General features: G+C 35.4%; 1 protein-coding gene across 3 annotated transcripts in view; it reads right to left on the bottom strand.

Moving 5' to 3' along the window:
- LOC131160513 (tRNA threonylcarbamoyladenosine dehydratase) overlaps positions 1-13,894 on the bottom strand; it is a 121,653-nt gene that overhangs the window by 56,893 nt on the left and 50,866 nt on the right. For all 3 annotated transcript variants that reach the window (XM_058116282.1, XM_058116281.1, XM_058116283.1), the window contains one exon: positions 86-220. In XM_058116282.1, coding sequence (XP_057972265.1) covers positions 86-220 — 135 coding nt within the window. The remainder of the gene's footprint in view (positions 1-85; positions 221-13,894) is intronic.

The following is a 13,894-nucleotide window of genomic DNA, read 5'->3' as shown; positions in this document are numbered from 1 at the left end:
TAGGTAAATTTGCCTCATTATTATGGCATGCATCATAACAAACAGAAAGAACTTAATGCTTCAAAGGAAAAGGTAAGCATCTCACCTGATAGTCCGATGGATTTTCTTCTTCTCCACTAGGTCCCTTGAATGGAAGCAGCTTGACCTTAGGTTTCTCTAAAGAAAAAACAACAGGAATGCCACCTTCAATGCCATAATCTTTCCTCAACCTGTGTCTTACCTGTAAAGTAAAAAATTATATGTCGCCAAAACATAAAGCTACAACAAGAAAAATAAGGGGAGCATCAAGAGTACCAAAGCAGTTATTCCAAAGAAGAGCTAGAATACAAAAGCATTTATTCCAAAAACATCACAAGTTCCAAACCTCATATATACTTATTATTTCACATAAATATCAGGTTCTCGCATACACACACAGCAGATTTTAGCCCAAAAGTGAATAATTATTTCCAAAAAAGAAGTAAGCTTCATTTGGTACCACTCACAAACGAGTACTGAACTTAGCCCATTATTGGTATCACTTAAAACAGATAATTACACCACTTAATTACTTCTAAGAAGTACTTATGATCATGATCTTAAATTTCCGATTTCCGTCACCTTCGAAATCGAAATTGCAGTCGATTTCTGTCTTGCATAATTTCTATCGAAATCTCAACGAATCATCTGAAATTTATCGAAACCCCGAAATTCTAGTGAAATTTGTTGAAATTTATCAAAACCTCGAGAGTGAAGTGAAGTTTCTCTTTTAATTTATTTTATTGAAACAAAAGGTTATCACAAGTGCTTAAGAAATTATATGAAAAAATAAACTTATAGTAATATTTTATTTAACCATTCATGTCTAAATTATCAATATTTGTATAATAAATAATATTTAAATGATTTATGAATTTCATTTGCATTAACTGAATATGTTTAATGTACATTATCTTACAAACATGTTTGATACACATACTATTTTACAACTTTTCCACCTCATACAAAACATACATGTATTTAATTTGTAATATATTAGTCTTAAAACTTATATTTTTATGTTTGTTAACCATTTCTAAAGTTTCACAAAGAATTTCATGCTTTACTACTAGTTTCCGTTATTTTTTCAAATCAAAATCAAAATCCTCATTGAAATTGAAATTTTCGTCGAAATTTTCGTACTTTTGGAGCTTCGAAATTTGAGTCGAAATCGAAATATAAGACCTTGCTTATGATAAAATGTATAAGAAGCACTTGTGATAAATAAGTTTTGAACTTAGCTATTGTTATCACTTACAACAAATAATTCTACCACTTATCAAATATAAGAAGTATCCCTCTTAATTTCTTGCCTATTTTCAGAATTCTAGTAGGGTTAGCTAAGAGCATAGGGAGTCTAGAGAGATTTTATTTCATCTGTTATTGGGGAGAGGAAGGATCACTCAGTTAACTGGTAGATTGCTTGTAAGTCTAAGAAGGAGGGGGAAGGGGGGTTAGGCCTTTTAAGTTGATATCTAGAAACAGAGCTTCAATGGGTCAATGGCATCGGCAGTTTCCATCAGAGAGAATTCCTTGTGGCTTAAAGTAATTAAAAATAAACCTGGCATGCAGCTCTATTCATTTCTTATCCTTGTATGTTTCACCCATACAATTAGTCTCTGGGCAACAACGTAATATTTAAGAACTTTTGGTTGTACAATATATGTTCCTATTGCCCCTCTTCAAAGAACTAAAATGGGTCCTCAATGTAAACTTGTTATCTATAGTGGTTTTGATTCTCCTTCTATTATTAGAAATCTTGAACCTTTAACGGGTGATTTGTTTAAAGCACGGTTTCAAAATTGTCATTTTGATGAAATGGTATTCCCTACATTAGGGAGAGCAAAATTAGTGCCCGAAACACAACATGAAATCACTTGGAATGCCATGAGTTTATCTCATTTAGTTTCTCGTACAAATCAATGTGAACTTGAAGTTCAAAAGATTATACATTTGCAAGAGATTGCAAATCAGTTACCTGATTCTTTTGCAGATACCAAGGCAATACTAAAATCCCATATACCTGCTACAAATACTCCAGCACGTATTGATGTCCTTGAAAGACAACAGTCAGCTAATAAATCTAAGCCGCAAGTTAAACGTGGAAGGCCTGTTGGTGCAAAAGATAAGACTCCTAGAAGGAGAAAATTGAAATCTGTAAACGCTCCAGAAAAGGTTACAGAGGTAAGTAATCCAATCGACATTCACAAACCCATTTCTCCTGAAAATGAAATCCCTATTATAGAATCTCCTAAAGAGAAAACTCCTGAAGAGACATCCCTTGAAAAGGGACAGGTACTTGGAAATAATAATGAGACCTTAATTCATTACACAGGAGAAATTAGGGATAGAAATAACGTTGTTGTCAATAATACATTTGTATATGTAGTAGCTACTGACATTATCAGAAGTAATGAAGATCCTGAACCAAAATCTATGGATGAATGTCGATATAGAAGTGATTGGCTAAAATGGAAAGAGGCTATCACATCAGAAATAAATTCTCTTTTGAAAAGAAAAGTTTTTGGACCTATAGTCCAGACACCAGAAGATGTCCAACCCGTTGGATACAAAAGGGTATTTGTGCACAAGCGAAATGAAAATAATAAAATTACTCGATATAAAGCAAGGCTTGTGGCACAAGGTTTCTCGCAGAAACCCAGAATTGATTATGAAGAGACATTCTCCTGTAATGGATGGAATCACTTTTAGATACCTAATTGGGCTAACAGTCGCTGAACGACTGAGCATGCGTCTTATGGACGTAGTAACAGCATACCTATATGGATCATTGGATAGTGAAATTTATATGAAAATCCCTAAAGGTTTTGAGTTGCCTAAAGCAAAACTTAGTAATTTATAATCAGTCAAACTCCAATGTTCCTTATATGGATTAAAGCAATCTGGGCACATGTGGTACAATTGATTGAGTACCTAGTGAAAGAAGGATTCATAAACAATCCAAATTGTCCATGCGTTTTTATTAAAATATCAGAATCCGGATTTGCTATAATTGTTGTTTATGTTGATGATTGGAATTTAGTTGGGACTCCTGAAGAACTCACTAAAGCTGCTAATTATTTAATGGCAGAATTTGAGATGAAAGATCTAGGAAAGACAAAATATTGTCTTGGCCTACAAATTGAACATTTAAATGGCAGAATTTTTGTTCATCAATCTAAATATACTAAAAAGGTATTGAAACAATTCTATATGGAGAAAGTTCATCCTCTGGGATCTCCAATGATGGTGCGATCACTTGATGTTAAGAAAGATCCATTTTGACCTCGTGATGAAGGAGAGGAATTACTTGGTCCTAAAGTACCATATTTAAGTGCTATCGGTTCTTTGATGTATCTAGCAAGTTGTACTAGACCTGACATTACATTTTTTGTGAATCTACTAGCAAGATATAGCTCTGCTCCTACTCGGCGACACTAGAATGGAATTAAATACATTCTATGTTATTTGAGAGGTACATCTTATTTGGGTCTATTTTACTCGTTTAATTCCAAATCTCAACTAGTAGGATATGCAGATGCTGGATATCTATCCGATCCTCATAATGCTAAATCTCAAACTGGATATGTATTTCTTTATGGAAAAACTGCTATATCTTGGAAATCAGTGAAGCAAACGATTACAGCAACATCCTCCAATCATTCTGAAATACTAGCTATTCATGAAGCTAGTAGAGAATGCGTGTGGCTTAGATCAATGATTTCTCATATCCAAGAAAATTGTGGCCTTCAGTCAATCAAGGATATTCCAACAGTTTTGTATGAAGACAACGGCGCATGTATAGCTCAACTGAGAGGAGGACACATAAAGGGTGACAGTACAAAGCATATCTCTCCAAAATTTTTCTATACGCATGAACTCCAGAAGAATGGTGATATAGATGTACAACAGATCAAATCAAGTGATAATCTAGCAGATTTATTCACCAAAGCTTTGCCACCTACAACATTCAAGAGACTGGTTCATCTTAGTGGAATGAGACATCTTAAAGATCTTAGCTAGATAAGTTAATATATGGGTGACATCCAAGGGGGAGTGTTGTGAAATGAATGATGGATGTCACCATCCATGTCTTCAACATACCTACCCCATCTCCCTCATGTTTCCCATGCATGTGAATCCATTATTATTATCAGACAAACCCACTTGCTTCTCCCACGGCTATATAAATGGAATCACCTGATTGAGATAAGGAGACGAAAAACGAAGAGTGCAGAGTGCAAAATACAGAGTGCAGAATATTGAGCGTGCAGAAAATAGAAAAGAAAGAAGTAGGAGAGAAAAGAGAAAGTGAGATATTTTGTAAGGTAAGAAGGTGAGATATTTGTACAAAAGTCAGGTATACTTTTGTAATTCCTCTTAAAAATAGTAGATTTCAAATCCAATCCACCCGTGGAGTAGGTATAAACCAAACCACGTAAATCTGGTCTCACTTTTATTTATTATTTTTTTTTTTTTTTTTTTTTTTTGCTTGTCTTCATTACTTTCTGATTATCCACGTTTACTTATTCCTCTATTAATTTATAACAAAAAGTAAATAAAAAAATTATTTTTATACTATTTATGTTCATAAATTAATATAATAATTTAGTTTTCTTTACAATGATAAGTTATTATAATATTAAAATGCAACACTATATACGTTACAATACAACATAACATATATATTGCCATAAGTTCATAACACAACATTATTGTAGTAAAATATGACATAATATTGTTGTGAGAATATTATTGATCAAATCAATCACTATTTTCTAAGAGACAATTTGGTTAGTTGGGAGTTCGTTAGAAAACCCAAATGCAAAGGGGATGCGGGCTTGGCAATTCGTACCAAACATTACACTTAACTTTTAGTATTCAAAACTAATAGTACTTATTTAGTTCAGAAATTTTTTTTCTAAAAATTACTTATCCATTAGGGATACAAAAATAAGAATTAATAGGTGCCCTAAGTAAGTACTTTTAGCCATAAGCACCAAGACTTCAAAGTAGTTTTGGTAAGGTTAAAAAATAAATATTTGACCAATAATATGGTCTCAAGTAGTAGTAGTAGTAGTAGTAGTAGTAGTAAGAACAAAAATAACAATAATAATAATGTATGAGTATGTTTTAATTCAGAATACTATCATGTAACCATAAGTATAATTATGATGAGTTATTAATACAATATTCTAGATATATAATATAATAATACGTAGTTATTTAAATATTAAATTATTGTATAATATTAGTATAGCATCGGAATTCTAAATGACATGGAATCAATCATATTGCCATAACTTAATATAACAATATTATAATAATTAATATATAACATAATATTATACAATTATTATGTATATAGTTATGATAATGTGTTACTATAATATTCTAAACAAATAATATAATAGTATTTATTTTTATATTGTAATGTTATAATATTGTATTATAGTATAATAATATCATACAATACTGAAATCAATTATGGTATCATATTTATATTAAATCATTATTCCATAACATAGTATTGCTTTGTATTTTCAATACTATAACAATTTATTATTATAATAGTGGATGAAAATAATATATTATGAAGTAAAAGACAATATTTTATCGTTTTATAAATATAATAGCATAAAATATGTAGTAAAACAACACAGCATAACATCGTACAATTTACTATTATATAGTTAAAACATCATAATAATAATATTCTAAATTTCAATACTACAATAATTTTTTATTACAGATATCATAGTAGTGCGATAATAAAATATTGTATTATTTGTAACAATAAAATATTGTAGGGCAATACATATTCTTATATTCTTGTAAAAATAATATTCTACTTATTACATAATTGTATATAATATGGTATAATAATATAACATATTATGACAATACAATAGAAGATAATATTAAAGCATCATATATTACTATCATATGATATTGGTAACTAAAAAAATATTACTGTTTCAAAGTCAAATATAAGTATATACTATTCAACCTATTACGAGAGGTCATCAGCATCTCCCAACATCTCAAAATCTTAATATTTAAGAAGTTTTTGGGTAAGTACAAAAGTTATAAGTACTTACAATGAAGCAAAGACTTTTTTTGGAAGGTAAGAAGAATTTATTAGCACAAGGAAAGGGAAGGAAGAAGCCTCCAGTTATAGAGGGTTGGGACCATTTAGGTTGCCAAATCTAGTTTTTAAATAAATAAATAAATAAATATATATATATATATATATATATATATTGGAAACTGATGGATTTTTTAGAAGAAGAATAACCATTCTTATTGAATTTCAAGAGACACAATTACAAGATAAATAGTAGAGGAAGACCACCAAATTAGGAAGGCCACAAAATCAGCAAATCAAATCACTAGATCTCTAGGCTAGAAAACAGGAAACTGAAACTACTAGAATCTGAAATAGTAATTTCAAATTTTATTCAAACAATAGAATTTCCTAATTTATTCCCTAGAAATCTGAAACCACCCCTCAAGTTGGAGCGTAGATATCTATCATACCCAACTTGCTAACAAAGAGCTCAAAACTAGGTCTAAAAAGTCCTTTGTTGAAGATATCAACTATTTGTTGAGTAGTAGGAACAAAAGGCACGCAAACAGCTCCACTATCAATCTTCTCTTTTATGAAGTGTCTGTCGATCTCTACATGCTTCGTGCGATCATGTTGTACTGGATTTTAAGCAATACTTATGGTAGCTTTGTTGTCACAATACAACTTCATTGGCATGTTCACCGGCATCCGCAGCTCTTCAAGAATTCTCTTCAGCCATAGCATCTCACAAACACCATTAGCCATAGCCCTATATTATGTCTCGACACTACTCCTTGCAACCACATATGGTTTCTTGCTTCGCCATGTGACCATATTTCCCCAGTCAAAAGTATAGTAACCTGACGTGGATCTCCTGTCAATAACTGAGCATGCCCAATATGCATCAATGTATGCCTCTATGGTCCGTTGTGTGGTCTTCTAGAAGAGTAAACCCTTGCCTGGTGTACTTTTCCAGTATCTGAGAATCCAATAAACTGCTTCAAGATGTTTCTCGTAGGGTGAATGCATAAACTAGCTTACCAAACTAATAGCAAAAGCAATATCAAGCCGTGTATGTGATAAGTAAATTAACTTTCCTACCAACTTTTGATACCGAGTTGTATTCACTGGATCACCTTCCTTGTCATCTCCAAGTTTCTGATTAAGATCTATTGGAGTGGCTACTTGCCTACAACTGATCATCCCAGTCTCCTTAAGGAGGTCAAGTACATACTTCCGTTAGGAAACAACAATCCCTTTCTTCGACCAAGCAACCTCCATTCCAAGGAAATACCTGAGAGTTCCTAATTCCTTGATCTCAAATGTTGATGAGAGGGAAGTCTTCAATTGATTCATCTCAAGCATGTCATCTCCAATGAGAATTATATCGTCAACATACACAACCAATATTGCTATCTCCCCATCCTGTGAATATCCTATAAACATCGCATGATCACCTTGACCTTGAGCATACCCCTAACTTTTAACAAATTGAGTGAATTTCCCAAACAAGGCTCTTGGTGACTGTTTTAACCCATATAAGGACTTCTTCAATTTACACACCTTTGCGCCAAACTTTTCACCAAATCCTGGAGGTACACCCATGTACACTTCTTCCTCCAAGTCTCCATTAAGAAATGCATTTTTTACGTCCAACTGTTGCACAGGCCAGGGATGAATAGGTGCAAGTGACAAAAGAACTCTTACGAAGTTTAGCTTTGCGACTAGGGAGAATGTCTCCAAGTAATCAATTCCATAGGTCTGAGTGAATCCCTTGGCGACCAATCGAGCTTTATACCGATCTAGAGAACCATTAGATTTATACTTGACTGTAAACCACCCATTTGCACCCTACAGTTGTCTTTCCTCTTGGTAGATCAACAATCTCCCACGTGCCATTTTTTTCAAGAGCTTTCATCTCCTCAAAGACAGCCTCCTTCCCCTCAAGAACTTTCAGAGCATCCTACACAGTATTAGGAATCTCCATTCAAGACAATTGTGAGATAAAAGTATGAAAAACAGGTGAGAGATTTTCATATGACACATAATTGGACAATGGATGTTGGGTGCAAGACCTCACACTCTTCCGGACAGCAATCGGAAGTTCCGAATCATCGAACTCAAGATTAGAACCAGACTTGGGTTCAAAACTAAAGGGCTCAGAATTCGAAGATGAAATGGAATGAACATGAGGCAAGGCTCGGTGAGGACATTACCAAGAGGGTTTACAGATTCTAAAAAGTGTAAAGGATTGGAAGACCCTTCCTTTCGAGTTGTTCTTTGTCGTGAGTAGACAATGTCAAATGATACCAACGCTGTGGTGTTTTTTTTTGTTTCTCCTTTGTTAGTCATTATAGGATCATGAACATCATGAGATGGCACTATAGGAAGACCAGCCTTTTCAGTATCTAAAAAACTCGACTTACTTTCTCTTGGTATAATAAAGCTTTGGTTTTCAGGTTGAATAATCAAAGTTGGAGAGGATCATTTTGTGAGTCTTCAGTTTGGAAAAAATCATGAAACGCGGCTGAATCTTTGTTTTGGTTCCCCCCCCCCCCCCCCCCCAATCCTGAAGATGAGGTGTAAACTAAGGATGTAATTCAAAGAATGTAACATCCATGGTAACAAACATTTTTTTTGGAAATGGGTTCAAAACATTTATACCCCTTTTGAATGGGAGCATAACCAAGAAACACACATTTTGTGGCTTATGGTTCAAGTTTTCCTCGATTATGACTGAATATGAACAAAAGCGGTACAACCAAATATCTTTAGTGGTAAAGAAGAAGATAGTCAATTTTTTGGATAAAACTTATGAAAAACAGCAAAAGGTGTTTCGAAGCTTAAAACCTTATTAGGCGTTCTATTTATGAGATATGTAGCAATAAGAACGGCTTCACCCCAAAGATATTTAGGTACGTGATTGGTAAAAACCAATGCTCAAGCTACTTCCAGTAAGTGTTTGTTCTTTCTTTCAAACAAATCATTTTGTTGTGGAGTGTCAACAAAAGAGCTTTGACGAACAATTCCTTTTTCAAGAAAAAATTGGCCCAAAATGTTTTTGAAATATTCTCGACCATTATTACTCCACGATATTTGAATATTTTATTGAAATTGGGTTTGTACCATGGAGTAAAAATTTTCAAAATTTGTTTTCACTTCAGATTTTTCCTTTATCAAATAAGCCCAACTTAATCTTACGTGATCATCAATAACGGTCACCAACCATATTTTGCCAAAATACGTAGATGTTCTACATGGGCCCTAGATATCACTATGAATCACAGTAAATGGTGTAGTTGATTTGAAGGGTTGGGTGGAAAAGGATGCATGATGATGATTAGCAAACTAACAAACTTCACATTGAAAAGAAGATGGACTTTTATTCCGAAATAAATTAAGAAACAAGTATTTTAAATATTGAAAACTAGGATGGCCTAACCTATAACGCCATAACATGATATCATTATCTTTGAAAAAAGAAACAGAAATTAAGCAAGTACTTTGACATTGTCTACTCAAGTTAGGTCCATCGTCAAAATAATAGAGTCCATCTTTTTCCTTAGCACGGCCAATCATCCTCCCCGTGGTCAATTCCTGAAACTCACTATAAGAGTAGAAATAAGCTTGACATTGATGATCAGAGGTAATTTTACTGATGGACAACAAATTGCAAGCCAAATTTGGAACGTGGAGCACATCATGGAGAGTTAACAATGAAGTGAGTTTGATAGTTCCTATCCCGGAAATTACCGAGAGTGAACCATCTGCAATTTTGACCTTTTTATTGCCTGCACACGAACTATGGGATGAGAACAATTTGGAGCAACCAGTAATATGATCAATTGCACCAGAATCAATTATCCAAGAATGAATAGAATTAGGAATAACACCTAAAAAGGCAGTGGCAAGAGAGTTGCCCTTCTCTACCAAAGAACAAGACGGAGTTAAGGACAGTTTTGGAGATTCAAACAATTTGTACAGGTGCTCTAATTGATCCTTGGTAAAAGGGTTTGCATCCGAGTTGGTAGAAGGCTCCTAAGTCTCTTCAGCAGTGGCTTGGTAGGCATGACTGCCACGTTTGGATTTTGGCTTCCAATTCGCTGGTTTATTATGAAGCTTCCAACATGTCTCCTTCGTATGCCACGGGGTTTTGCAATGCTCGCACCATGGTTTCTTACGCCCATTGAGTTTTGTAACTGTGAGATAAAGAGCTGAATCCTGGGAATAGTAATTAGAAGATACAGACTCAGGAGGAATAGTGGGATTGGGCGGAATGGTTTCAGAAGTACCAGAAGAGCCGGTAGGGTTTCTTTGGGCGCTGGTCATCGCCGACTTGTATGACATCATCAGAAGAAAGAACCAAATAGAAAAAGAGCACGAGGCTCTGATACAAGATAAATAGTAGAGGAAGACCACCAAATTAGGAAGGCCACAAAATCAGCAAATCAAATCAGCAGATCTCTAGGTTAGAAAACAGGAAACTGAAACTACTAGAATCTGAAATAGTAATTTCAGATTTTATTCAAAAAATAGAATTTCTTAATTTATTCCCTAGAAATCCGACAGAAACAACTCAACTAATATCAGGAGAAATATTGAATGACTTTAAAGCTCCTGCTTCTCCAGATTTGATATATTGGGGCTGACAACAGAGCTTGCACTCTAACAAAGAGTTGAAACTTGTGTTATGAAGGGAAGAAACCCAGTTTTATGCAATGTCCAAAACACTAGTAGCCATGTGAATTTGGAGGCAAATGGAAGCTTTGAGGGACAGCTCTCTTGAGAAAGGGCAGCTGAAGAAGAGATATTTCCTTGATTCATTGGTAAGCAGCTCAGGATGATGAGGGAGCAGGTGGAAGCATGTTTGAGGATGAGGTTCTTGAACCAAATGACTTTTGATGAAGAGACTCCGGGGAGTTTCTTCCTCAAAAGATTCCAGGCTGAGGCAAAATTGAAGACACCAGAGGAGCGGATACTCCAGACTGTGGTATCTTCAAATTTTGGGTTAAGAGATACTGCCTGAATTTTTTACTTGATGGCCAGGAGGGGAGGGGGAGGTTGAGCTTCTTATAGTGCAGTGCCAAGAGTTGTGAACAATGACTACAACTGATGCTGTGATAGGAAGACCAAATTCAACAGCTATCCAGGGGCCGCTAGTTTCCAATAAGGGGCTGTCTGGGCGCTAGTTGTCAAAAGAGAAGTTGGTTTGGGAACCATTGCCATGCCGGACTCCAATGCAGGAGGAGCAGTTTTCTCTATAGCTTAGAATTTTTCTCTAGACCACGTGCTTTTGGCTGTAGGAGTCACTGCCTAGAGGCTTTTTTTACAACTTGTACTTATAAAATATATTCCAAAACATTCTTCTTGAGGTTTGCAACATTATTCCAAAAGACAGCAGACTTTGATAAAGATGAGGGCAGAAGATCAGTAGTTTTAGATGCTGTGAAGAAAGTGTTTTATAAGTTGCATCCTTCCAGAAAGAGAGAGGTGTACTAGTGGGCCCAGGAATGCATCCTACCTGAGATTCTCCCAACAAGGATGTTGCAATCACGTTTTTTTATTCATTTAGTGACAAAGAGGCCCAAGTATTTGAAGGGAAGGGAGCCTTCTTTGACACTAGGAATGCTGATAAGGCTGGCTTTGGTGTTTTAGGAGATGCCAGCACAGATGTTCTCTGATTTTGAGGTTTTAGCTTGAAGGCTCCAATGGTAGAAGGTAAGAGCATGCTTAATACCCGTGACAGAATTTGTCTCAGTGGGCAAAGATGATGAGGACATCTACAGAACAGAGATTAGCAAGACCAGTTTTACTGACTTGCTTTGGACTTCAAGCTTCAACAGAAATCACTCTGCGAAGCATTTTAGGGAGGACTTTCATGACCATGACAAAAAGGTAGGGGGAGATGGGATCCCCTTGCCCCAGGCCTTCTTTCCTTGGAAGAAGCCTTCAAGAGAGCCTTTGAAGAGGGAGAACCTAGGGGAGGTAATGCAAGCTCTAACCTAGTTGATGAAAATGGAGGGCTCTCCATGCAATGGAGAATGTTGAGAATGAGGTGCTAGCTGACTGAATCAAAGGCTTTCTCGCTGTCAGACTTCAGGGCTAGCCTAGAAGGGGATTGCTTAAGGTGGTAATTATGGAGGAGCTCTTGAGCTCTTAATGTGGTCTTTGAGGCAGAGTGGTCTTTCTTGTCTGGCTGTTGCTCTGTGGTTTTCTTTCAGGGTGCTTCTCTAGACAACGTGTGCCAAGTTTGGATTACTTTGCATACTAATGCTGTTCTGCAGTATTTTTTTTCCCTTATTCTTTACTTTGTCGGAGAATTCTTGGATCTCCATGTTAAATTTCATGCCTTATTTCTTCCTTCTAAATTTCTTTGTTTCATAAGAAAAGAATAAAATAGTAGACCTAAAATCCCTAATCAACAGATCCTTCTTAGGCACAGTAGAGTAAATATTCATCCTAATCAGACGATCTGCAGACTCAATAAATGCCTATATGAAACCACCATTGACAACATTCCATAAAACCTTGAAAATTTGCCATGGTAACACTCTCAGGCCCCAGAGTCTTCTTCCCCTCCATTTGAAAAGCTGTCCTCTTTCCTCATCCACGAATGGTCTCTCTATGAGAATAGCTTTATCCTTGAAAATCTGACACCAATCTGACCCTTAAGTCAAAGGCCTGTCATTCTTCTCCTCCAAGTGTAGAATTATATAGAACTCTGAGATTTCCACATCAATGACCATGTGATTTTTAGCTACATGACCCCCATAACCTCCAACTATTCAATAAAAATTTTCTTCCTCCTATCATTCACTAGAGTATTGAAAAAACTAGTATTGCAACTCCTATTTTATTTCTTTTTGATAACAAAAGAAGATGCTTGCATTAAGCAATAAAGAATGTACAAGAAAGGGGAATCAGAGATCCTCCTAATCAGGACAATCAAAACAGTATAAAAACTCCATTCCTGAACCCATTTTAATATAGTTTTCTACAACTAATTAATCTCTTCCCTCAAAGTAACCTCATCAAACTTATTCAAAAGTTACTCCTCCTACTAGCCAATTTCTAAGGCAAAAGACCTTACTGCAACCTATCCAAACAATCAATATTTTGCAAGATATACCTCTTTCTCGCATCCGAGTCACTAAAGACACCAGCACAGCACAAACACCTTCCTACTCCTCAAGTGTATACCCTTTACACCACGCCTTAACTAAGTGAACAAAAGAAGGATGAGAGACAACCACATGTGGCACATAGCAAACATGATTCGAATCAATAACAAGAATATAGTGATCATACATCACACATAAAAGAGCTTCTCGACACAAATTAGAAGAAATTTCCTCCCACTCTGTAGTAAACGAAAATCTATCAATTCGAGTAGCTAAAGAACAGTCAACAGCAAAGTAAACTGCAATTTGACAAGGGTAGACAACTCAAGTCACACTCCTCATGAAATTACTAGACCCTCTTACACTAGAAATAAACTTGAACCCTTGAATGTTTCACAAGAATATCAAATAACATCAAAATCACCACTGAGGCGCTGATTTTGGGAATGCAAACAAGAAATAGAAGAAAGCTCCTCGTGGAAAAACCTCTTAAGCCTAGGAGAATTAGGGTCATAACTGAAGTAAAACACCAATGAATTTTACACCTCACTTCTAGAAGAATAAAAGGAGGAAATGAGCAGAAGAGCCTCTCGACCTTACTAGCAAAACCTAGTGTCGCAGATAACAAAGCTACCTTCCGCGAAATCACAAGAGGGCAACTAGTTAGTCTAATCTTAATCCTTAA

Source organism: Malania oleifera, chromosome 7 (assembly GCF_029873635.1).
Source record: "Malania oleifera isolate guangnan ecotype guangnan chromosome 7, ASM2987363v1, whole genome shotgun sequence".
NCBI lineage: Eukaryota > Viridiplantae > Streptophyta > Magnoliopsida > Santalales > Ximeniaceae > Malania > Malania oleifera.
Note: the sequence above shows the minus strand (reverse complement) of the source record. Positions and strands in the feature narration are given on the sequence as shown.